Genomic DNA, 26,062 nt, shown 5'->3' with positions numbered 1-26,062 from the left:
CGACGAACGCGCCTCCTTTACACAACACGACACAACAAATTGTCTGACTAAACGCCACACTACTTCGACATTTTATTTTGGCACGCCAAGAATTTATAACAAGTCTGTCTGATATCATGTGACAACAACTTTTGATGCTTATTTTTTTCTAAGATTCTATACGTCTTATGCATCTGTAGGTACATCATATTATGAATAAAAAACAGTAGTTTTGTATTGGTGTGAGTGCTTGCTGATTCGAATTGCACAATATACTTAGGTCTTTTAAATATAAAACAATTCAGCCCGTAAAAGACTGCCGTTGTAGGTGCCAGCGAGGACCGAATGAAAGAACTGTACGATCTTTGTGACTGCTGGACAAGATTGCTGAGAGTTGACTGTGACCTCAATGGGAAGCGATCTTTCGGAACAGATAGTACCCCAAGTACCGTCGGCAAATTAGCATTACACGTTTTATTGACGTGTTTTTATGTAAGCAGTGACGAGACTAGCTAGACGTTCACTTGATAGTGAGTAAGTGGACTACCCCTATGATTTTTGAAAACCCAAAATTTGAGTTTTGGATACCTGAGCAGCCTAGTTATTTCACGAGGTAATACGCCCTTAAACCAACTCACAAGCCTTCCACTATCCTCACGTATTTATGTCAGTCTTGTAAATTATATTTACAGCATCTTTATTAACGCTACTTCACTAAAAGTTGTCATTTTTTATTGAGGTTGACATAGTTTGTCCCTTTCTAACGGTGTCTAGATATGAAACAGCCGCATCCCAGTGTAATCGCGCGCGAGTTCCAGTCCGTACAGGGCGCACCAATGGCACGCACGCGGCTCGACTAGTTGACACATCACATCATGTCATAGATCTCCTTTTTTCGTAATATACGTCGTGAATACTCAACGAAGATACAATTGTAGTGAATTAGTTTAAGAGCCAGTGCTAGTAGTTGTGGTCGCAGGGTTCGCTCCTCGCCGGCCGCCCGCTCTCTGTCCCGTGGTGGGCTCAGTGTCCCTCCCCCGGCCCCTGTCCCTCCCCCGGCCCCACACAGCCCGCTCCGCTCGTACTGCCTCCGCCTCCTTTCGATTCACTGGAATCAAAATTCAACATTATTGTCTACAAACATAAGAATTTGCACAAGATGCGAGCTAGATACATACAAAACTGTATGTTTATAATAAATAAAAAAGAAACATTGCGTGCGTACAAAGTACACAGGTCAGAAGTGAAACCTACATGGTGCATGAACCTCTAAACTGCATATGAATTCCTAGTACGTGTTGCTAGGATGACACATGATTTCAACCGCTATGAAAAACATTCCTACCACCACTAATATATATAATAATATGTTCTCCTGGTGTATATGTAGTATTACGTGGTGCGCTTGGAGTCAGAATATATAAAAGTATACTCGCGCCATACTTTAGACAATCTCGTCTTTAACTATGATCGCCTGGTACCAAAACATTGTATTATGCTTCCTATCTCATTATCTCCCAATATTATATGAATTAATGTGACTGCTCTTTTTACTGTCGCTTTTTCGTTTTATCGACTTTCAAATCACAACGATGATAAAGAAATTTTCAATTCAATAGTATGCATATTTCTGTCTCATTCTTTGTCGACAGGACGGCTCCATCGGTTACGGTCGATTCAGCCTATCCGTCTTTCCCCGTCAGCAATGTGCCCAAAATATTTCAGGATTCTTTGGTGGCAGACCTGAGACAACCGCGGATCTTTTTGAATCCTGAGCCCTTGTAAGACAGAGACATGTGTGCGGTGAGCAATAAGTAAATAAAATTGGTTAATTTGCAAAACTGCCATTTTTTATGAGCCAACTTCGTTTACAGTGTTAAGCTCAGCCCCGCAGGCTGATAACAGATCAATATACATACAAGTTGGAGTAGGAAGGCCTGGTCGTGGTCGGGTGATGCGGCGCCGGGGGCGGAGGCCCGTCGTCGCAGGGCGGAGCCCGGCCCGCCGCGCTCAGCAGGTAGTTGCTGGACTCGCTGAAACAGTTCGAGAGCCTACTTCAAATTGTATTACTGCCTCGAGTGTGCCGGTGCGCGGCTGTTCAGAATATAGACTTATCGGTCCATTACAGACATATTATGCCGTGTCCACAGCAAATGTATCTTTTATATAAGTATTTATAAGAGAAAGATAAAATTAACGAATGAGAAAGTTGCTGGCTTTCATTCGCCTTTATTCTTATGCTAGTAGGATATAATCCTACTAATATCTTCCTTTTCTTGGCGTGCGTCCGTGCAGAATGGGATGTCGCTATGCCAACCTAATGGCTGACAGGCTTGCCCTGCATGTTTCAGTATGACAACTCTCTCTGTTATCCCTACTACATTTTATTGAGATAAAACTTTTAGTTACGAATGCAACGGGCAACCACTAGTTTATCAATAAATCAATAAAAGAGTCAATATAGAGAGAGAGAGAGAGAGAGAGACAGAGAGCGTAACTTTACAAGACAAAGCTATTGCCATTACATACCACTACTAGTATGTTACTGAATTATTATTGTTATTGAGCACCCGCGACTTCGTCCGCTTTAATTTATCTCTTGTGTGTGAATCGATGAGAATGTTACGGAGAGCTTGCCACAAAGCATCACTTGGAAACCGCGTACAAATCAGTCTAGCCGTTACTGAGATAATAATGATAAATAAACAAATAGACCTGCGCATCAACAAACAGTCATACAAGCTACAGACACGGCACGTTTACTTGACTTTACATATTCTGGTAATTATTTTTTTTAATTTGATTAATTCTACAAAATAATCCTGTCGCTGGCAAGAATCAATGGAGCTCCTTGAAGTCATGCGACAAAGTTCTCTTCTAATCTATCTTTGTTTACGCCTATTTTTTCGTCCATGGCCTTTATTTCGCTATCGGCAATGTCACTCGGGGCACTGCCTCCCATAATATTATCTCAACCTCGGCAATGATCGTGACTCGTGAGCAAACCCCATTGCATCACGGCTATGATAACCTCATAACCATTGATTATATTCATGTCTCGATGGAACTTCGCTTAGGAATTAATATTCGACAATTTTACTTATTATATTTTTTTTAATGAAAAAAGTGACACGACGGGCATAACGTTAACCCGATCGATTGTACATTCTGAGCGAGAAACGATATTTTATTTATTTATTGGTCTACCAGCGATTTTACATAAAAAATATATCTTAAACAATTAACAATTTAAATTACATGCAAAGAGTATGCAAAATCATTTAAAAGTAAATACTGGATGCTAATTACACTTATCATTACTTTATAAAGGTGAGTTAAAAACCAGAGAAAAAGAATTATACAAAATTAATTTGAAAGTCTTCAATAACCAATCGACAATTGTTTAAAGATAGGGAAAAAAATAATAAGGTTTTAATTATATCGTAGGACTTATAGTCATACTCCTTTTTGCACAGTTGTACACTCATTAGAGTTATCTCATTATCATTCATTCATCATTACAGAACGTAATGTTTACTTGATCTTTGCTGCCTCTCATCACAAATATAAGCTTTTCTTTACGCATATCGCGCACGACATCGTGTCGTTTCCGTTATCGTCCAATGTGAAAACAGCCAATAGGGGAGTTCAGCCCATTATGGACCCCCTATATCTTCGCCGTGGATAAATTAGAAGCCTATGCAAGCAGATATTGTACAAACACTGTATATTTAATTTTTATCAAAATTGCCCTGTCCAAATTGGAGAAAATCCGCTCCAAATGCTTATGAATCATAGTTGGTGCTACGAAATATTTCCCTGTCAACGCTCTCCAAGTGGAGTGTGTCTTCTTCACCGTCGGAACCTAGCTGATAGATTCCTTACTAGCGTGTTCCAACTTGACGCACACCGCCTTCTAGATATTCTACCCTCTCTGTCTCAGACTATTCAAACTTTATCATATTGCAGGTCTCATAAAGATGGTGGATCCGTTATTAATTTTTGCGCTAAATTCAAAGTCTTTCCAGCTCCTATTTTCCAATCAGCCTTATGTCCACTCTTTGAAGAAGAATATCCAACAATTGCGGTGTTGGTTCTATAGTTTGGATCCCTAAGTTCCACATAATTTTAAATTACAAATGTCCTCCGCAGAACTTTTTTTCTGCCGAATTAATTGCCCTGACAGAGGCGGTGTCGTTATGTTGAATCACATAAGAGTAATATGGCATTAATCCTCTCTAAATCATTAAGCCGCTTGATGCTAGCAAGAAACCTTTTAAATCTTCAAACAACTTCATAATTAATTTAAGAACAAAGGCGTCCCAGTACAGATGATACACAATAGGAATTGAAGTTGCATAAAATTGGATACCTAGCCACGTAGGAATTACTGGCAATGAATCGTGCGCTAAAGACGCGTATCAGTCTGGAATGTTAAAACTCTCTAGATCTACGCACTATGTGTAAACACTTACACGAATAAAATTGGAAAATAAATTTTTATGAACGATGCGGGGCTCGAACCCACGATCTCTGGCGTTCCGTGCCAGTGCTTTGCCAACTGAAGTAACCGTAAACACGTTCTGACTGAATCATGGCATGCTTTATGTCAAACCACAAAAGAAACTTAAGGTAAATTCTAAGGTTCTATCCAATCCTTTATCCACTTAAAGCACTGGTTCTTCCATAAAAAAAAATACCAAAATAAATTGTCCACTTCCGTCATTATACGACTTCGCTTGGCATTTTCTATTCTCCAATCTTTTTGGCCAAGATCCGGGTAAGGGCCCATTCTACATGTGAATGTGGCGTTGAGGAAGGTACTCTTGAACATATTTTTTTTTGATTGCCCCAAATTGGCCCTTATACTAATATTCCCTTTTACTTATTTAGCAATATGGCTTTACTCACGATTTATCGGTGTGGGTACCGACTAGTTTCGGAATTTTCGGAGGTCCTTCATCAGGGTGAGTGTAGTGGGTTCGCTATAACATCCCGTCTCTTACTGCAGACTTGTGCTGATCTTAGCTGAGTGTGGTAATATGCGAAATTGACTTTTGCATTGGGCTTAGCTTATGTCTGAGCTTAAGCATAAATGAATGAATAAAAGCATAAAGTCAAATGACTATAAAAACGAAATCAACGAATTTGCTAAGCTTACAGTCAACTAAGTTTTACATAAGTAAAGTCTAAGTACGCTCTTAGATCTCAGTGTTAGAGTCACTCAAGATTTGATTACCTTACGAGATAATTTTATCAGGCTCTGATTAATTAATGTATTACATAACTTTACATTCACGACGTATCTTTTATTACCAAATATCATAATGGGTAGAGCCATTAATTTTAATGGATATGGACTACTTTCGGCTTGACGTGCTGTGTGATACGATTTGATATACTCCAAGTTTAAAATCACTTCTCCCTGTCATGTTATTCTGTAGTGACAAAGGTAAGATAAAAACAAAAAGAATTGAATTTTGAATAAATTTACTTCGCGTTTATTAATGTGAGGGTTTCGTTATTATTATAAGAAATTAATAAAAAACGAAACCCTAATCGTAAGAGTTTCCAAGCTACAAACCGAAACAAAACATCGCCGCAGTGGAAAAAAAATTTGAAGAGCAATCCATAGTAGATAAAACTCCGTAAATTATAGCCTTGTTGCCAACTCCATACTTAATAACTGTCCTATGCTAACAAAACAATAATAAAATATGTTATTTATAATGAAATGTTTGCATTATGGGTTTGATAACACCATTTGTATTATATCGCGACCTTCGAGAAATGGTCAATTACCCCGTGACTCATTTCTCCTACAACTCGTGTCAGTCATAACAAACACCATGTATTCATTTATTACGAGTTACATGCTAGCTCTGCCCCGCGTGTTTACCACGTTATAGCTAAAACTAAGGTAAGATTAGGACAATAAGTTTACAATTTGTGATAACTTGTCTTCGCGAAACCAAGGATTTTCAATTATTATTGTTTGCATGAATTCTGTGGCTTTCTTTAAAAGCTATGTTAAAATTTATTATAAAAGATCTGTCGATGGCAATATTTTTCGTAGTAAGTCTTTTGAATGGCGATTAGTCAGTGCAAGTCTATCATACACTTTTCTACTTTATAAGAATTTTGTATGTATGTGGAGTGTTGTCTGGAGGGCGACACACGCGCGCACGTGAGGCTGTTCAGACTTCAGAGATGCTGGCAGAAAGTCTCTTAGGAAAGGGGGGTCTCTTAATCCAGAAAAATCAAGGTTGAATGTACCTTTTGATTTCTCTTGCAAATACGTCAAGACAATTTTGAGATCTACAATTTTATTTGAATATTTTTTTGATATCCTTTTGTATTTTCAAGATATTTTCGAAAAAGTTATTTTGGGGATGGTTTTATTTTATTCTACCCCCTAAACAATTATAAGAATCCTGAGTGGCACTGCATTATAAAAGGCAAGGCGTATCAATTACCATCAGTTGAACGTTCTGCTTGTCTCGTCCCTTATTTTCATAAAAAAATAATGCCATGGCTGACCCTAGGTGAAACGCTACAACAGTGTCATAAACCGAGGGTCTCAGCATGGTGTGGTCTCTCAGGTGTTATTCATTATAGCTTCTCCGATCTGGTCAAGCAATAACGGCAGATGTCTATTGTGCCGAATTCCGTACAATGATAGCAAAACTAGCAGTGAAACAGCCCCGACTCATTAATCGATCTTCACCATTATTGCTCCATGATAACGCGAGACCTCATATACCATGAGAAACCGTGTTAACTCTACAGGAACTGCAATTAGAAACTATTCGTCACCCCTGCCAAGCCTTGCTCCAACGGACGACCGTGAACTTCACTATCTTCTACGTGATAAAAAGTTTACTTCTCTGGAGGCAGTCCAAAATGCTTTCACCCCATTTCTCTTTAAAAGGCATAAATGACTTTCCAAAAAGATGGCAGCAATGTATAGATAATAATGGTAATTATTTTGATTAAATTAATATTAAGTATGTTAAATTAAATAAAAAACGAGTTTCAATTTTTCAGTACAAATCGGCACTTTCATACTTTAACCACGGACGAGTAAAAAAAGAAGGACTTCGCGCCGTGATACTAGCATGTGAAGCATCGTTTTGCTAGTGTGTGTGCGGTTACGGAGAATACCAGTTACACAAATTTTTTCCCTTAAATATCATATATGGAAACAAATAATTTTATAGTATTGTTTTTAAACTTTTTCACAACGAACGACGAAATTTTTAAAACATATTATTGCGACTCAAACTGATCTGTCACAGATGATGGCAAATCTCATAATGGCGGCCGATCGGCTTGTACTAGAAGTGTGTGCGTGGGGCTATGTATTACACGTTTACCGGCTTGTTTTGGTGCTTCATTGTTTTGTAAGGTGACACGGAGTCCTTATTTTTTTACTCGTCCGTGTCTTTAAGCCCTAATATATATAACTTTGACATTTCAAAGTATTATTATTGAATTACACAAAAAAGATGCCTTCCAATGATTTGAATAATGGCAAATGGCGTAAAAAGTGGTATTCGTGCGTAAATTTTAGATGCAAACTTAAAAAGCAGAAGTTAAAGTTAGAGAAACACAAAATCTCTTTTCGAATATTCTTCTCCTATCCTTCCATGCAATGTTCCATTATCTAACGCTCCGTTATCTTTATACTATATAACACGCAATGCCCTGTACAAATTCGCTATCATCGAGTGCGAGACAACGTTCACCATAAATAGGACAAACAAGCCATAGGTATATGTCTCCGCTTATCAGCTACTATATAAAGTACAACTAATAACAACTAAGATACAATTTGCGCAATCTGTTACTATGTACTTTAATATTCATATTTTTGTAGAAATAGACAAGGCAAAAATATTATTTTCTTCTGTTGCAAGCAAATACGAATTTGAATTGGGGTGCAAAAAGGCAAACCAAGAGATATGATTATTAAATTTTTTAATACATTATCTATTTATGTTTTTTGTGATTGTTTTGTTGCTATGCAAGTCGCTCCTATGTTCAGAACGACCATTGTTGTCTTGAGTCAATGACACATACTACTACTACTACGACTTCTAGTGACGCCCCGTTCGTCTCTCGTATTTCTGCTGCCCGTGTATGCATGCCTGGTTAAGCATAATATGAAATAGCAAAAATTAAAACTAACTGTATGGGAAATGTTTGAACCTGAATAGCTTTAGATACCGGCCATTTATAAACCTAAATTCAACAAACAAACATTTCTCATCAAGACCCTTTCAACGGTCAATATTATGGAGTTCTTTACTAACTGTAGTTGCTGAGGCCGTCTTTGTGCTTTGTTTATATTAACTTCAGAGTCAAATGTTTAAAACATCGCAAATGTTCCAATTGAAACAATCTTCAGATATATATCCAAACATCAATTTTCTTTGACAAAAAGTTGCAATTCTCTCAAGTGCAGAAAGAGTTGCGTCAACCCAACGATAACTTTGCAAACCGAGAGAAGGCTGTGAACGCACCTTTGTTTAAGCCTTACACGATTATTAAGATGGTAGTTATACCGCAAAGGAACACGTATCCAATAAGTTTTATTGCTGCTTAATTATTTTAATATGGGGTGGAATGAGTATTACCTGGCCGTCCTCATCCTCAGCGCTGCGCAGTTCTCTTTGCACTTGTAGGCCAGCACCTGCTTGATGCGGCTGACCTCGACCTCGGGGAACTGCCTGCTGACGTACGAGATGAGCGCGTGCACCCGGCGCCGGTCCAGCGGCGGCTTGGTGGGCCGCGACTCCTGCCCCGCGCGCGACCAGCGCTGGCCCGTCACGGAGCACGTGGCCAGCTCGATGGGCGAGAACAGCGCGGCCGCCAGCCCCCGCGTCACCTTCCTGTAGTCGCCCCACTTCACTCCCCGCAGCAGGTCCTCGCGTATCTCGACCCCCTCGCCGAGCGTTATCTAAACACGTCCAACACCATGCTGTCATTCCATGATAATTCAACAGATAACCGTAACGATAATGTTTCATGCCAGCGATAATCCTTTATCAATTATAAATTCAGTTAAAAATTCAAATTTCAAAATTCGAAACACCTATTCGGCTATAATTTTTACTGTTCGCGTGACAACGTCCAAAACTTCTTGATGACTCATTCTTTCTTCTTATTCTTCTTGAGGATACGTACTCTAAATTGAATTTAAATATTGACAAAATTCAAAATGGCACAAATACTTATTACATGGTAAGGCCACAATTTACTGTTTGATCGAAAAACCCTCGATAACTTTTGTAATAAGTGAAATGGTCAGATTACAAACTCTGAGAGGCTGCACTTAATATGTGTTTGAAATACAAATTTAATAAAAAAATGAATATGGATATGACGAAGTTATAATTTAATTATTCGTACTGATTCACAAAAATTATTTGAAGGCATTTAGTTGTACCTTCGTCTTGTTATTCAGTATTAAAGAGCAAATGGCTTCATTTAATAATGATTTTAAAAAAAATCTAACGACCTAGTCTATGTATCTAGGTATCCTATACATACTAAGAATGCCATACAATTACTGTTTTTATTTAAATTAATTTAATTTAAAAAAATAGGGTCAGTGGGGGCCGTAAAACTATTCTGGCGCCATTTCGTATAGAAACGCCCCAAATCCAAAACATTATTTTATTTCACTAATCACACAAACGTAAGCGTATAAATAAACCTTAACTGGTTTTGGCCGAAACATTAACAAATTGAGTGCTTCCAAGAAAACGGTCAACACGTGTCCAATCTTAACTTGTCTCGTGTTTTCGTATCTAGTTTTAATAGCAAAGATATTTAATATCCAAAAGTATTATAAACGATGAGCCGATATATCCAAATAATGTGATTTTTTGAACCTCTTACCGGAAACACTATTTCTAACACGGTGTCCGTCTGTTAACGGGCTCTATCTCATAAAAAGCAATGTTCAGACACCTCAAACTTTGACAGTGTGTGTATTAAACTTACCGCTACAAGAATAATAAAAAACAGAAATGACGAATTCCAAAATAATTGTGTTATCTTGTTACTGTTATTAAAATACAATGTTATATATATCTTGTAGAATTATAATCCCCTGAAAAACCAGTTTTATTGGTTTGGAAATATTTGTAGTTTACTTATCCATATTCATATAAAAACTTAACTACCACTCTGATTTGTTATGAGGTCGCGAATATTAAGTAATATTAAAGTTGTTTCTACATTGAAGCCAAAATTGCATTCGCTCGCAGCCATTACATAATATAAACTAATTTAATTCACTGCATCGAATGTGTGCATCGAGTAACGACTAAACCTTCCATGCCGAGATTAGTATTAAACATAACTACAAAAACCTGCAGCATCACTATCTTTTATATGGTAGAGGAGGACAAACGAGCGTACTTTATCATTATTAGTGCTTTAATGTCAGTGCTTGTGGCGGCGACAAGGGTCGGGTCGTTCCCTTCTCTAAAAAATGGTCGAGGGACAATACCTATGGCTGGCCCATGCGTCATGATCGTGAACGGGTGCTACTGTATTGTTTTCTATCGTGCCGTGTTGAATACAAAACAAACAACAAAAGAAAACTAAACATACCTTCGAAAAAAAAAATGCGTGAGGCTACAGCCCCAACGAGTCAGCTACTGACAATTGGCATGCCCGTAGCTGTCGCGCCCCACAAAAGACTTACTAACTCGACTTAGCCGATTAGTAGGCATTACAAATTCTATCTAGATGTATCTATCTACAAGCTTATGGTTGTTAACATTAAAAGGACAAATGAAACTCACAAGCCTAGGGGCGGCAACTCGTTCATTTTCCCTCTTGAGCACGAATGGTAACGCCCGCCGATGTTGCTCCAACCACACCGCGTCTGGCACCGGCCTGTTCCTCCTGCTGTCCCATCGACCTGCGCAATGCAACTCAATTATTCAATCAGCGATATTTTTGCCACATCATCTCACAAATCTGTGCCAAAATAAAAATCACAGAAGGTAGTTTTTAGATTAGATAGTTATCACTCAGATAACTTCGATTCTAGGAGTCTCAAGTCACACAGCCTGTACATTTTTCTGTTTTGTCTTCAAAACAGAGGCATGGGGCTCACTGGTGGTACACACCAGCCTACCGACTCTTCTCTGTTGTTATTATTTATGGGAATTATAAGCAATGAAACGAGCAGAATGCCAGCCTGATGATAACCGGAGACAAAATAATCTAGTAATATCACACTAACGCATAGCATAGCCCGTTATTATCACAATGCACTGGGATATCCTAAGGCTTAATATATAATATCTATATATATAAAAATGAATTGCTGTTTGATAGTCTCGCTAAAACTCGAGAACCGCTGGACCGATTTGGCAAATTTAGCTCTTGAATTATTTGTGGAAGTCCAGAGAAGGTTTAAAAGGTGAATAAATAGAAAAATGCTGCTAAATTAAATAAAAACAACAAATTTGTTTTTCCTTTCATGTGTCCATACATAATTTCTATGAGAGAATTTATTGACGCACGGTTTGACAGTTCTGCTGTGAAACAATTTCATTACGACAGCAGGGTGCATATTTCACGAAGTAATTTTTGATGTTATGATATATTGACAAATTCATATAAAAACATTATTTTATTTATTATATACAGAACAACGTCTGTCGGGTCAGCCAGTGTCGAATAAATGTGTCAAGTACACATTCATCACATCTAAGAATACGCAGGGGTTGTCACAGAAACTTGCTGTAAGATGTCGACGTATAGCCACAAACGGTTCACACGAAGTGAATCAGAATAACTAAGATAATTTATATTATTAAGACAAAAATAAAAAAAGATCAATTTATGGGTTTTTATTTAGTATAGACTTCAGGGGAGCGTACTTAGACTTTGCTCAGACTTTACATACGTAAAACTCAGCTGAGTGTGATAAAACGTGAACTTGACTTTGGACTTGGCTAAAGTTCAGCATAATTTCATCTGTCAAATGACTATAAAAATGAAATCAAAGATTATGGGTAAGCTAAGTTTTGCGTAAGTATAACTCTAAGCAAAGTCTAAGTACGCTATATAGATCACAGCCTTATATTGCGAGCATCTATGTGCTTCTGAGGGAATTACCTTTTCACAGGATAACCATACTTAAAGGCCTGTAGTAAACATCATATTTTTTGAAACATCGCCAAAATACGTAAAAAGAAATTTTATACAAAAATTTTGTGTTTTAACAAAATAATTAGTTGGTAAGTAACTATTTAATAGTATATTTTACAATACAATTCCAAGAATTTTACAGTGACAATAGTATGGTTATACTTAGTCATTTTGCCTTTGTGATAGAACTCTGGTGACCTAGACTCATCAAGTAGGTGGAAGGCATTTTGTATTCTCCTACCTTAGAAGAAAATTTTCATCCATATAAATAATTGTTCAATGAAATGGTAGTCGGTTGGAGCCAGGTCTGGTGAGTATGGAGGATGTCGCAGGGTTATTTATAATTTTGTATTAATTAACATTTACTTTTTTGACATACTCGTGTAAAGCATTGACTATTTGACGTTTGGGTATTTTTCCTGCATCACTTTAAATATTATATTGTAATTCAAATGTTTTGTAAAACGATGAAGGTGTAAATGTTGATTTAAAATAGTGACAATGAATTTCTTGCAACTTCCTTTCATTAAAATTTTATAAGAAAAGTAAACTTGAAATTAATAAGTGTCATTTCTGTGACCTACAAGAATAAAGTGATTTTGATTTGATTATGTAGGAGTTGAAACGGTTTCTAGGGCCGTGTGAGGTCTTGGGTTATCATGGAGCAATAACGGTGAACATCGGTTGACGAGTGTTACCGGGTGGTTCGCCATTTCTGTTCGAAATTCAATCTGCTGTCATTGCTTGGCGGGATCTGAGGAAGCTGTAGTGAATGAAGTGACCAACCATTGAGTCAGACATTGCGATGATCGTTTGCATGTATTACAACATCTTGTAATGCGCGCTGCTAATCATGGGGCATCCATTTTTCAAGCATTCTTTTATCCGATTTGATTTAAATGGGTCAACATTATGAGTATGCTAATATATCAATATAATCCAACGCTGCCATCTGGTAGTTTCCTTCTTCTTCCCCGGGGATGACTATTCACGTAGAAGTTCCCTCTACGGGTGCAATTAAACCAAAAACACATGGCGCGTTCATCAGCCGTACCCTCTCGGAACACATCGTTGATATTCCAAGCTGTTTCTACTCTTGCTGAGTTGTATTGAAACATTACTCTTAATTTTTCCATCTATCTTTACTTTTAAAGCCAAATAAACTAACAATCCAATGAGACATCAGCAAAAGCAGAGGTCAAAGGATGCGTTAACTGCCTTTTGAACCTTGCTAAAAAGTCAAACAAACTAAATGTTGCAGTAATATGAAAAATATTTACTCTAAAACAAGGATAAAGGATAGGATTTTTAGTTTTATTCGATTCAATAGTAGCCAGTGCGCCAAAACGGATTTTTTGTACTAAAGCCCATATTACTTACAAGCTATATTAGAGGAAACCCTTTAAACAAGCTTAGCTATATATTTTATCTGTTCAGTAGCATGCCTAAGATTATTTTGAATCTTTTAAAACTTTAGAGTACATATCGGCGTATTTACAAAACAATCTTAACAAAGACAGAGTTTAAAAAAATATAATTTATTAAGCACAAAAAAAGTCAACACCTTTTTTATGCGCAGTGACGCACTATAAGATAAAAAGAATATGTTAAGTAAAAAAAGTTTATGAGAAGTTTTGATTTTATTTTGTATAGTGGCGCCTTATAAATAAATTCAAAATAATATTCATAAATTTACAATATTATATTTTATTTCGTATAAAATTACAATGATCTATGTACATGATTAGATATATTTTGCAAGAAGCAACTGCATAATTGATGTAATAAATAATATATGTATATAGTAGGTCACTCTACTAACAACGAAATAGAAACGAATATATATATATTATTGCTCAGTGTATATTGTAGAGGAAATACTTAAAATTGACGTCTGTTGCATAAAAATAACACTTGGTCATATAAAAACACTAATCAATTCACTAAGTATTATGATTTGCATAACATGTGTGTACTATTGCACCAATCTATTGCATTCAGGTATCATTTGGTAGTCAATAAAGAGAACTATGTAAAATCCGCAGAAATTAACAAGACACCTCGCTCCTATGACGTCACAGTGAAGCACTAATGGTATTATCCACAAACTTGAACCGTGACCCACCTTAATGTCATTTTCGTACAGTCATAATAAACAAGTAGGTCGAAAGAGGCTTGAACGTACATTTCCTAAGTAACTGTTATCATTTTATTGGACACTAAAAGTCCAACAATTGTCATATAATCATATTCGTTGAAATATAAACCTGTTTTAATAATTTAAAAGAATTATCAGCAGCACAGTGGGTGATTTTGTCGATGGTACTTCCAAACGGGCAAAGTTTTACTGCAACTGCATTTAGCTACGTCATTGCCAATTTTGTCCAGTCAGCTACACATGTTTGAATTCATGACAAATATAATAAATTAGCATCATGTCGATGTCTGTCATTCTACAACCGCGCGTTGTTGAATAAAGGTTTTGCCACAGACACTTTGTGGAATCAATTAACAGTTGTTTTCCCGAACCGACACGACTTAGGGACGATCGAGATTAGAGAGCATATTCCAACTTAACGCCTGGTGTAGCGAATGTCCATGCGCAGTTGCCCGTTTGTCTCCTCTTATATATAAAAAATTGCTGATGTGTTTTCAATGGTTGCCTGATGATAGTTGCCGTTGAAAATACTGCAATACTGGCCAGTCAGCTCAGCGTAATTTAAGTGGACTGTGATTCTGCGCTGTCTACGACACAAAAGTGTATAAATTTATTTTTGTACCAAAAATTATGAACGATGCGATCTGCGCCTCTTAGATACATCCCAGCGCTCTAACGAACTAAGCCAATCGTCCGCATGACGCATGATCAAATTCAAATATTTTTTATTCAAAATCACTTATTGAACGTCAAAAACTACCCCCCATTCAAAATGGACTGCCTCAGATCTGAGAAGAACAGGCGCAATACTCAGCGGGCTTTTTTTATATTAAAATATGGATTGCAATGTAATATCGTACAATCGTTCGCTTCATTCCCAGTCTGTGTCATTAAGATGTGGATTCATATATCTTGGTATTACTCTCAGGTTGTGGCTCTATCTACAGGATCCACTTTACAGTTGATACCCTGCTCAACCCCAATAAACAAACTGTTTAGACACGTAAGTGCTCTACTACGGTTTAGTTAAATTTAGCTATATAGGTAGTTTACAATATTGTCACCAAATATTGCTGTAAAGGTATAGCATGCTTAGAAGCCTGTGAAGAAGATGTGCATGGCGCGCTGTTGTCGAAAGTGCCAAGTTAATTTCTGCGTATTGTGTGATTGATAGGCATAATAAATTTTAGATCAGATAATTGTAAATATTGTAACGCTAACGAACATACGTATTTATAATACGAAACGAGACAAAAAATATGTAAAAGTAGCATGTCATCAATTCAAGCATTAATATTTAATTACTATAAGAGAATATTTTTGTTTAAATTTACATCCAAATACATCGTATTGATTGTGGACTTCATAGTAGTGACATATCCAACTTGTTAAAAGCATGAGATTCTGGTCACACCTCAAACCTGCGTTTCTAGATGTATCTATTAATACTCGTTTAATAATTTAATCCAACGCAATCGTCGTTAAATAAATGCAATAATTTTGAGATCATGTTAATTTAAGAGTGAGATCTTATTCGGAATCAATATGACTCAACACTCACATGTTGAGACGAATCAAGATTTAAACTGGGCTTATAAGCAATCAGAGTTGAATGAAATAAACTCAGTTTAAATTTCAATAGAATTCCGAGTCAAATTTTATAATAAACTAATATTGTAATTCACAACCCTATTCCTCAATACCTTCCGTCTTGCTAAATGCTTGTCCTACTTAAAATGACTAGATACATTATCTCATGGCGATCGTATTTGAAACTTAAAAATTAAACGTTACATAACCCTATAAAAATAGATACGGGTTGTTTATTTATAAAATAATGACTAACTTAAAATCATACTTACTATCGCAATCTGCTAACACTGGAATTATCAAAAATGGCAACATTCTAACTAGTGTTTCGTTCAATAACAATATATTAAAGTGGCATTATAACAAAGATTATGAGAGTATAGATATTGCATCTGATCAATAATAATTATTGTTAACATGTTAGCTATACGAACTACGACCGGGAGCCTTCGCATTACTCAACAATATAACATAAGTATATGTAAAGATAAAACTATTATATATAAAAATATCACTATTGCTAATTTGTTGTCGATCACGGGATTATATAAAATGTTTGAGTCTATACATAAAACGGATAGGCTTGGCCCTAACCAACGTGTTCAGTGTAAAAAATACTGTTTCTATTCTATGAAAATACATATTTGCTTGAGTCGTCGGAAAGGACCGAGCCTCGGGTCAACGTGTAAAGTGTAGGCATTATGTACAATGTGTTACCTGTAAATAATCTATGTTAAAAATGAGCACCGGTTGCAACAAATGCTATAACAATTATCAGTCTATTGTCAGTAGAAAAAAAATATTCTCAATAACGAGTCCCGTGTCACACCACTAATAGATAACTGTATAACTAACATTAAAATATAATTATGTAACATTACTTATATCGGGCGCAGCTTTACTTATATCATTATCAATAACTGTTTATAGGGTCTGTGGTTGAAATGGGTCTCGTTAAAGTATTTGTATGTGGTATACAGTATGCTACGAAAGGCACGCAACAAGCGGATAGGTGTGCGAGTAGACAGGCCCCCGGCGTCACTGATCACAGACTAGACACCTACTGACAGTCTTAGTTATACCAATAAGCCACATCACATCATGTTACTCAACCTAGACCACTACCCATAGCCCTGCAAAATACTTTTTACATCTACCCTCTTTTTACTTTACCAAAATATGCTTAGATACATATTTTTTACTATTATTATTGTTGTCGAACGCCAAATCAAAAAATGATTATTATGAAAGATAAGAAACGCGAGACAAAGCGAAAATTTTCATTGGTTGACTGATCAACGTTAGGTACACTTCATAATAAGTGCGTTTTAATAGTGCGACAAGAGTTAACTTTCTACAAAAATCGTTGAGATAAAAAGTAATTAAAGATCCGTCCAAATCCAATTAAGAGTTACTAATTAACACGTTATTAAGAGCATTTTAAACTTTATACTTTCTAATTTATAAGCTATTTATCGTCGACGCCTTTTAAAAATGTCGTTTGAATATTAATAAATAGCTGTTGAGCTCATTTTGGCTTTATGTACTCAATAATTTAATGAAATTGGAGACAAAATAAATATGCGAGCAGGGCGTGTGATGACATAAAAGCATCGCCGCCCATGCTTCCATGAAATTTTAAAGAATTAACAATAATGTTGAGTGGAGCTAATGGTTGATTAAAAGAAAGAGTAGACACTGGAAGTCCAATTAAAGAACAAAATCATTAGAAAAAGGTAAATTAAACCCACGCTGATGGAGCGAAGATGGAGGGTAAAAGTAGAAAACCTAGCTTCTCAGTCTAGCATTTGCTAATCGAAGTCGGCTTGAATCGATGTACAAATCGATGCCCGAATATTCGGTCAAAAGTTGTCACTTTCGATCCTGGATCGAACAATAGGAAGATGCCGTGTCGGACGGCCGAGACACAACTGGGCGGGCGAAGTTCATAAACGTTTTTGTGCACTTGGAGGCGTTGTTAGTATCCGAAGCCAATGTCCACTTTGAGCCGGTGATGTACTAAGTGATTTGTAATTGTTTTAATATATATACGTGGTAACGCGCTCAACGGATGTCCGTTCTCAACAGTTGAAGCATGTGCGGGGCTACGGGTGAGCGAGTAGAGAGCGCGAGCGGTCAGCGGTGCGCGGGCAGCGGCGGCTTGAGGCGGGGCGGGTGCTGCGCGAGCGTGTGGCGCCGCAGGTACAGCGGCGTCTTGAAGCAGCGGCCGCACGTGGCGCACGCGACGGGCTGCGCCTCGTGGATGAGCCGCACGTGCTGCCGCAGGTTGGACGCGTTGGAGTAGCGCCGGCCGCACTGCACGCAGCGCACTCCGCTGGCGCCCGCACCGCTCGCTGCCAACAACATCACGTTCTACACGCCCGCACCGGCGCCGCACTGACGCCGCCCGCGCCCGGTGTGGCACCCTCTTATAACAGCTAGTGATACCACGGCCATTACAAGAGCTAGCCTTTGAGGAGGGAGTACGCGGCTTTTACCGGGAAATACCACTATGACTACACCATCACCGACAAAACAGAGTGCAAACTAACTCACTACTTTATTGTTATAAAATTATTTACACTGGGTGAGAATCGAGCCTACCTTAATAATTGGCCTTTTATTGAAATCGGTAACTTAATTATTGAATCGATTTTGCACGCTCTGCTAATCTGATAAATCTTTAAATTTAATAGTTTTCTTTTTGGTCTATATCTATTGAATCTATTTAAAAATTGGTTAGTTTGTCCGAGGCTATGCGAGTTAATAGCGGGGCGGGGCGCAGTGCGGGCGGTGAATGGCGTTCGGCGCAATAGGACGCACACGCAGTCGCCCGGTCGCCCCAGTACGAGCTTACAGATAACATTAACTCTAATTAGCTCTAATTCCAAAGCAAATGTTCACAATGTAATAATAAAAATATCTCGTACTAGGGGCACTGACACCCGCGCGCCTAGCACCTTAATCGATACGAGATCGCGCGCGCTCTCTGTACGCTTGTTCAGATTTATTTACATTATTGTGATAACAGAGGTTCGCCGGGGGCGCGGCTGTCCGAGTCGACTTGTGCATGTCAATGAACAGATCTAATACAATCAATAAAGCCTTACCTTCAGCGTTCTCGTTTAGGTCCGAGTTCATCCCTGCCATAAGATCCACACTACCTGCATCAAAAAATATGTAATAATTATTCAATAAAAAATTAAAACTTTTGTAATCTAGATGGTAGCGTATATTACTTACCTTGTAAAGTCGCAAAAGGATTCGCAAGTGAATTATTATCATTGTAATACATTTGCTGTAAACTTGATCTTTCCTCATCGCTTGCTTCTTGTTCCATGACTTCCATTTTTGGTTCCAATAAATCTGTCACAGTGAAGTCTTGGCACTTGCTTTCTCTCTCTGCATCGCCGGGGTCCATAAGAATATCACTTTCATCATTATTAACATCTGTCACTTCGAGATCAGTTTTCACCCTTAAAGTGGGATAGTTACAAGTTTGGCTATAGTCTTCGTTATTAGGCCTCGTTTGACTAGAACTTTGAAATGGAGCATCTTCGCTGAGATTATTTCTGGGCACTTCGGGAGAATTCCTAGCAGAACGATTCGTGTTCTTTTCTTGATCATCAACAGTAGATTCCACATTTTGGCTTGCGGCTTTGGAAGAAGAGGTAGAATGTGACGGCTTAGCGCTCAGTAAATTACGTAGCTGTGAAGGTGGAGATTTGCGGCTTGTTTTCTGTAAGTAAATAATCAGTTAATTTGTTGGCAACAATCAATGTTCTTTCATTCAACAATCAATATCATTTTCATTCGTTTCAAAACAGTTATCTATAAGAAATTCATTGAAACTACTTACTAACCTACTATTACATGACAGAGAAAATATATATTCTGCATGTTTACATTATACTACCTTTACTGTTACTGAATATAAATTATGGTCTTTATTTCGAACTTTATAGAATATTACACATTATAGAAATATAAATGTGTGTTTAATAGTGGGGTCTTGATAGAACAACATTAGTTACTAATAATTTGGACACAATAATAAAATATTACATACTTTATCGTTGTGTTGTGAGCAGTCTGTTAAACCACGAATTTGTAGAGCATCAGCTGTCCTCAGGAAGGCACTGAGTTGTGCCTGTGCAATGTTCACCTGGCCAACATACATGAACTGAAGCAGAGCACGCACATGTGACACCTCGCAGTCCCGCATAAATATTATTGGATGAGGGCATGGGTTGTTCTGCAAAATAAAAACCTTATATGTATAGCATTGTTTAACATTTAATTTCATTAAAAACCAGAGTGAAACATAATAAGCGAATTTTTTGTTTAGTTTATATTTGGGTCGGATAAAGTTTTGCTATTCATGGATGGGTAGGGTTGTCACCTTCTCTAAGAGCTTCCTTACCTTCAGATCCAACTTTGATCAGCACTACAACTTATAACAATAGCTTATAATAAGCAACACATTTGATTAAATGTGTTGCTTATTTCTTTAGGTAAACTAGGTGTTTATGACTAATTTGACTATAACTATCATTGTAGGAATATAGTATAATATAACATTAGTAGTCCAAGGTAAGAAATAAGTAATACTATAACACATAAGAGCTAATAATATAATGCCCAACTATTGTCTGTTGTTGAATATTGAAGTCATGATTTACATAATTTTTTATTTAGTGATGCTTTTCCATCAATAACTTTCCTGGTAGTTTGTTGTCCAGTTTTTTTTCTACTGTGGTGGTAGGGCTTTATTTGACATCAAAAATATTTCTAAACAAATAGATTTTGAGTGAATATTTAATAATGGAAGATTGATGCTTCTGTATTATCATAGATTATCAGGATATCTCCTGATGGGAAATATTTACATATATTGATTATTACTTTTGTGTAAATTGGTTTAATAATAGGTTTTTTTCATTATTCATTATCATTATTATTAAGGTACATGATAAACAACAACAGGTATTTGTAACGAACAAAACTGGATTATTTAATTTCAATTATCTCATGAATTGAAGTCCAAGTGCGGGTAAGTTACAGACTTCATTTAAATAATTACGTTTTAGCCATTAAGTATAAGCAACCTTTAAAATAGTATTTCATTTTATCATACATGTTAAGGAAAATGCTGCATAAGGAGTAATATAGTATAAAGGTACTTATATCAGTAATATCTCTATCTTGATACTAGTAACAAAACATATGACAAAACCCTAAATAATTTATAGATCTAGATAGAATGTGACAGCTGTGAACACATTAAAAAAATACAGTCAACTGTTGCTGCTATTTTTAGCAACTCATGCACATTAAAACAAAGTGGCTGATGTATTGCAGGTGTAAGATGCAGCCATGACGGCTGCACTTCGCACGGCACATTAATATTGAACCTGACCTACTGTATGCATTTCCTAACAGCAAGAGGCTCTATTTGGACATATAAATTCTCTAAGGACAAAACAGCGGTTGCTATATTTCTTTATGATTGACAAGCAAAAAAATAGTTACTTATTAGACCACCAAAGTAATTGTTAATAAGTGTTATCAAATGACTTCTTTCTTATCATGTTACACATAACATGTCTTTAACAGATGAGATAATATGATGATTTAGTCATAAACATCAGTTCATGTCTATTAACAATACAAGTTGAATTTCATAGTATAATATCTAATAAAAAGACAGTGTTATCTGAACAAACTTAGGTAATGTTTATTTTTTATAGAATTATCTCTAAAGTCACTTAATCTTTGGAGCATATTTTTTTATTATAAATATAACCTATGATATATTTGATATACTCACAGAGCTAGTGAAAAATGTGTGTTCCATTTTATATTTGGTACTTTATCAGTGGAAAGACTACAGAAATAGGGCCGCAACTAGGGCCTTTTAAGTTCTACTGTAACATATTGTGTTTTCCTTTTAGTATATTTAATATCAATGCATATAACTTTAACTAACTAACTTTTAAGGTCTTATGACTTGACATGACAGAAGAAAATAAATCCAAATATATAAAGACCTGATGTCAGACATTATTTTTAAAAATTATCTAATATCAAACTGTAAAGTTTAATATGACAGAAAAAAATACCTGAAATTGTTTAAAAAAAAATACAAATCTTTTATATAGAATTGCAGGTTTTGTTTAATTAATTTACATGGTGATCTTTTTAAATAGTTAATCCATTAAAAACAAGTTTTTAAACAGAATTACTGGTAAAGTCATACATATTTTCTAATAACAATGATTGGGCAGGCTCAATGGTATTGAATTAATTAGAAATTGTGAAACAGAATACTAAAGTAGGTACAAATAAATGAAATCACGAATACTTAACCGGAACGCGAGACATGGCATTTGTAAGTAGATCAAGTGTTTTATACATAACAACTTTCACTAGAGTCATTGTAATGGTGACACATCAAAGTGTGGGGAGTGAAAGATAGTGATTATACTTACTTTAAATAGTTCCTTGAAATAAGGGCTACACGCTGATAATACCACTTTATGAGCTTCTAGCCTGTGTCCCTCGCATGCCAGGGTGACATCCACGAAATCCTCATCATCGCGCAGTGCCTCGAATTGAGATGTTATATTCGCTTGAAAATTGTTCCATCTCAAACAAAATTGCTGGTCGCCACCCAGTTCCGTTCCTTCCATTACTTATAGACATAACTCGATATCCCTGATCATTTAATATCTTGATAAGAAAAGTTAATTATTGAAAATAAATATATCACAGAAACTTGCAATTTCAATCGCCGTCTGGCCGAAAATCTTGAAAGAAAACAATCAATAAAATCTCGTACCAATATAAGAAAAATAAAACTTTTTTTTGTAATTCATTCGCTGATGGGTACATTCACTTGACGTTCCAAACCACGTAGCAATTATTACTTTCGAATCGCACTAAAAATAAACTCATTAGTTATATAAAAGACATCAAAACATGTTTACACTTTGTTTTATACGGAACGCAATAATAACATTATTTTTTAAGCTATTTAACTAATATAATCATAATAAAGTTCATAAATATTCCGAACAATATTTGTTATTCGGCTATCACACTGTATTCACTAAACGTCTGTGGACTGCGACCGGAAGCCGCTCTATAAAACAACGGATGTCATAACTGTCATTGTCAAACTATCGCATTCTCATGAATTACTCTTGGTTTCTTTCTTCTTTAAATATTTATACAAATTATGTGGTAACAAATTACAACACCTACACTACTAAAACTAGTAACTACCTATAATCTCTACTGACTACTCACTATAACGAATATTTACAAAAGACATTTATATTAATTCACAATACATAGTTGATTGGAGTATGGCTGAAGAAGTGGAGAATTAGAGCAAGATGAGTCCATAAAACTTTTACACTTAGAAGACTGCCCACCTGTTACACTTGACGAAATTGTATTGCGACTACAAGCTTAGAGACATGTCCTGGCCCGTAGATAGAAAATCAGAGTATTGGAAATGTATCATAAAACCGGTGTAGACATTATTAAGGAATACAACTGTGGAGATCAGCGATTCACTCAATTCACTTCTCTAGCGCTAGCAGAATAAAGTACTAAAGTCCTTGAGCAATGCGCCATCGTTTATAAGGACCTCGGAAGTTTATGATTACCTGAAAATCCCAACAATTAAAGAAGAAATAGAATAGACTTTTGTGGCCTGTAATAAACAAAGACTTGAGGAACGTCAAAATTTTCTGGTTACAAATCTTAGGAATATACAAGATAGCACATTTCGGCAGAAAAGAACGTGACTTGCCTCAATCTAAACACACTTCGAAGTGCATCATATAAATAATCTGTTACATCACTGGATGTGCACTCCCAAAACCTTAGCCCAAAACATATTGTATTAAAAAATAAAACTTATATTTGAAACAATTTAACAAAGATAATACAAACAAGTAAAAACGATGATACTCGTAGCTGCAAAAGTATAAACTGCAGCGCAGCTAACAACGCCCTTCTCCGAATACAATAAGGAATGATGTTCCATGCATAAAGATCTAAATAGTAAACAGAATACGGTTATTAATAACAAGACATCAAAAAATAGTACGGTACATATGATTTAAAATATATAAATTATTAATATAATATTATGTGTTTAGTTTTGGGTGAAGTGTGGGGGAGTGTTAGAGATATGTATATAATGATTGTGAAGTTTGGTACATTTGTGCTGTGTGTGGTTTTCTTAGGTGTGTCAGGGAGTGATGAATATTTTACACATCCACAAGTTTCTCTGTATCTTCATAATCTAGTGTTTTCAACCAGGAGTCAAGTTTTGCTTTACATTTCCTCTTGGTCAGTGGACAGATGTTTACGCTTTTGTTGATTTTGTTATAAATTTTAGAGCTTATGTGTATGTAATGTTACATACCCTATTTGAGCGGCTTGTGATACAGCATTTAGGGTCAAAGGTAATTTCGGAGTGTTTGCGAAGAGCAGTTTGAAATATAGCTGTCTAACTGAGAGGACCTGGCAAAGGGTATACAGATCGGTTGTCGGATATCAGATTGGTTTCCTAGCAAGCACTTTTAGGACTGCTCTCTGCGCATGCTCGACCCTTAGCTTGGCTGTTTTACCGGCACCACCCCATACCGTAAGGCAATACCCCAGAACAGACTGGGCAAGCGCAGAGTACACAGTTATTAAACAGCTGAAATAGGCTGCGGCTCTAAGCTTTTTAAATATGTATATTAGTTTTCTTATACGAGCTACAGTTAAATCAATATGTTGCTTCCATTTCAGATTGCTATCAAGAGTAACTCCAAGATATTTAATAGTAGCAGTGTTTTCTATTTTTTGACAACCACAGTTCCTGTGTCGGTTTGGATCGGTGTAGAAGGCTGACTAGATTTTGTATTAGAAAAAGTGATAAATTTGGTTTTATTGACGTTTAGAGTAAAGAGATTTTTGGTCAGCCACCTCATTACCTTGGCATACTCAGAGTTGAGGCAAGTATCAGTCCAGTCCCTAACATGAACAATTAGAGCTGTGTCATCGGCATAAGCTATAATTTTGCAGTTGGGCAAGGATAACTGACACAGCTCATTTATGTATACAAGAAAAAGTGGGGGACCCAAGATACTGCCCTGGTCACTCTGGTAACTTTCAAGCTTTGCTATTTATTTGCGACCTGTAAGATAACTCCTGAAGAGACTGTGGGCCGTTCCACGAATACCAAGATGTTCTAGCTTTGAGAGAAGAATGGGAATGGAAACAGTGTCGAAGGCTTTGGATAGGTCTAAAAATATGCCTAGTGTTTTGTATTTATGTTCCCAGTTGCTAATAACCGTATTAGTAAGTTCCAGTACAGCATCTTCAGTGGATTTTAGTGAAACTTCTAAATCCATACTGATTATTAGAAAGAAGCTGAAATTTATTTAGGTATTTGGTGAGTCTATGGTTTATCACTTTTTCGAATATCTTTGAGAGGGTACTCAACACTGAAATGGGTTTGTAATCAGTGACTTTGTTCTTGTTTCCCGACTTATAGATAGGGTGGATAACTGAAGTTTTGAAAACATCAGGAAAAATTCCTATTGAAAAAGACAGATTAAAGATGAAAACGAGAATAGGAATAAGAGTGTGCCGAGTCGCCTTCACTATTGATCAATAAATCTGATCTAAGCTGTTGAGGCTGATTGCAGTTGCATAAAATATATATTATGTGCAAAAAAAAATTATGTAATTAGCAATATATTTGCGATTTGCGATCACTAACAACACCACCACCAGTGGGAGGCTCCTTTGCACAGAATGCCTGCTAGATTATGGATACCACAACGGTGCCTATTTCTGCCATGAAGCAGTAATGTGTAAACATTATTGTGTTTCGGTCTAAAGGGCGCCGTAGCTAGTGAAATTACTGGGTAAATGAGACTTACCATCTCGTCTCAAGGTGACGAGCGCAATTGTTGTGCCGCTCAGAATTTTTGGGTTTTCAAGAATCCTGAACGGCACTCCATTGTAATGGGCAGGGCGTATCAATTACCATCAGCTGAACGTACTGCTCGTCTCGTCCCTTATTTTCGTAAAAAAAAAATTTGGCAACAAAGAGTAGTTAACTAGTTAGAGTAATTATAATAT

At 36.6% G+C, this 26,062-nt stretch overlaps 1 protein-coding gene across 1 annotated transcript; it reads right to left on the bottom strand.

Moving 5' to 3' along the window:
- Nucleotides 1-1,162: 1,162 nt before the first annotated feature.
- Nucleotides 1,163-22,932, bottom strand: LOC126969072 (protein tramtrack, beta isoform-like). The gene is made up of 7 exons (XM_050814374.1): nt 22,399-22,932; nt 19,977-20,162; nt 19,151-19,646; nt 19,018-19,071; nt 10,800-10,918; nt 8,619-8,941; nt 1,163-2,012 (listed from the first exon to the last, which is right to left on the bottom strand). The coding sequence occupies exons 1-7, from the start codon at nt 22,597-22,599 to the stop codon at nt 1,886-1,888; spliced, it is 1,506 nt and encodes a 501-aa protein (XP_050670331.1). The 5' UTR covers nt 22,600-22,932; the 3' UTR covers nt 1,163-1,885.
- Nucleotides 22,933-26,062: the final 3,130 nt, after the last annotated feature.

This window comes from Leptidea sinapis, chromosome 17 (assembly GCF_905404315.1).
Source record: "Leptidea sinapis chromosome 17, ilLepSina1.1, whole genome shotgun sequence".
Lineage (NCBI taxonomy): Eukaryota > Metazoa > Arthropoda > Insecta > Lepidoptera > Pieridae > Leptidea > Leptidea sinapis.
Note: the sequence above shows the minus strand (reverse complement) of the source record. Positions and strands in the feature narration are given on the sequence as shown.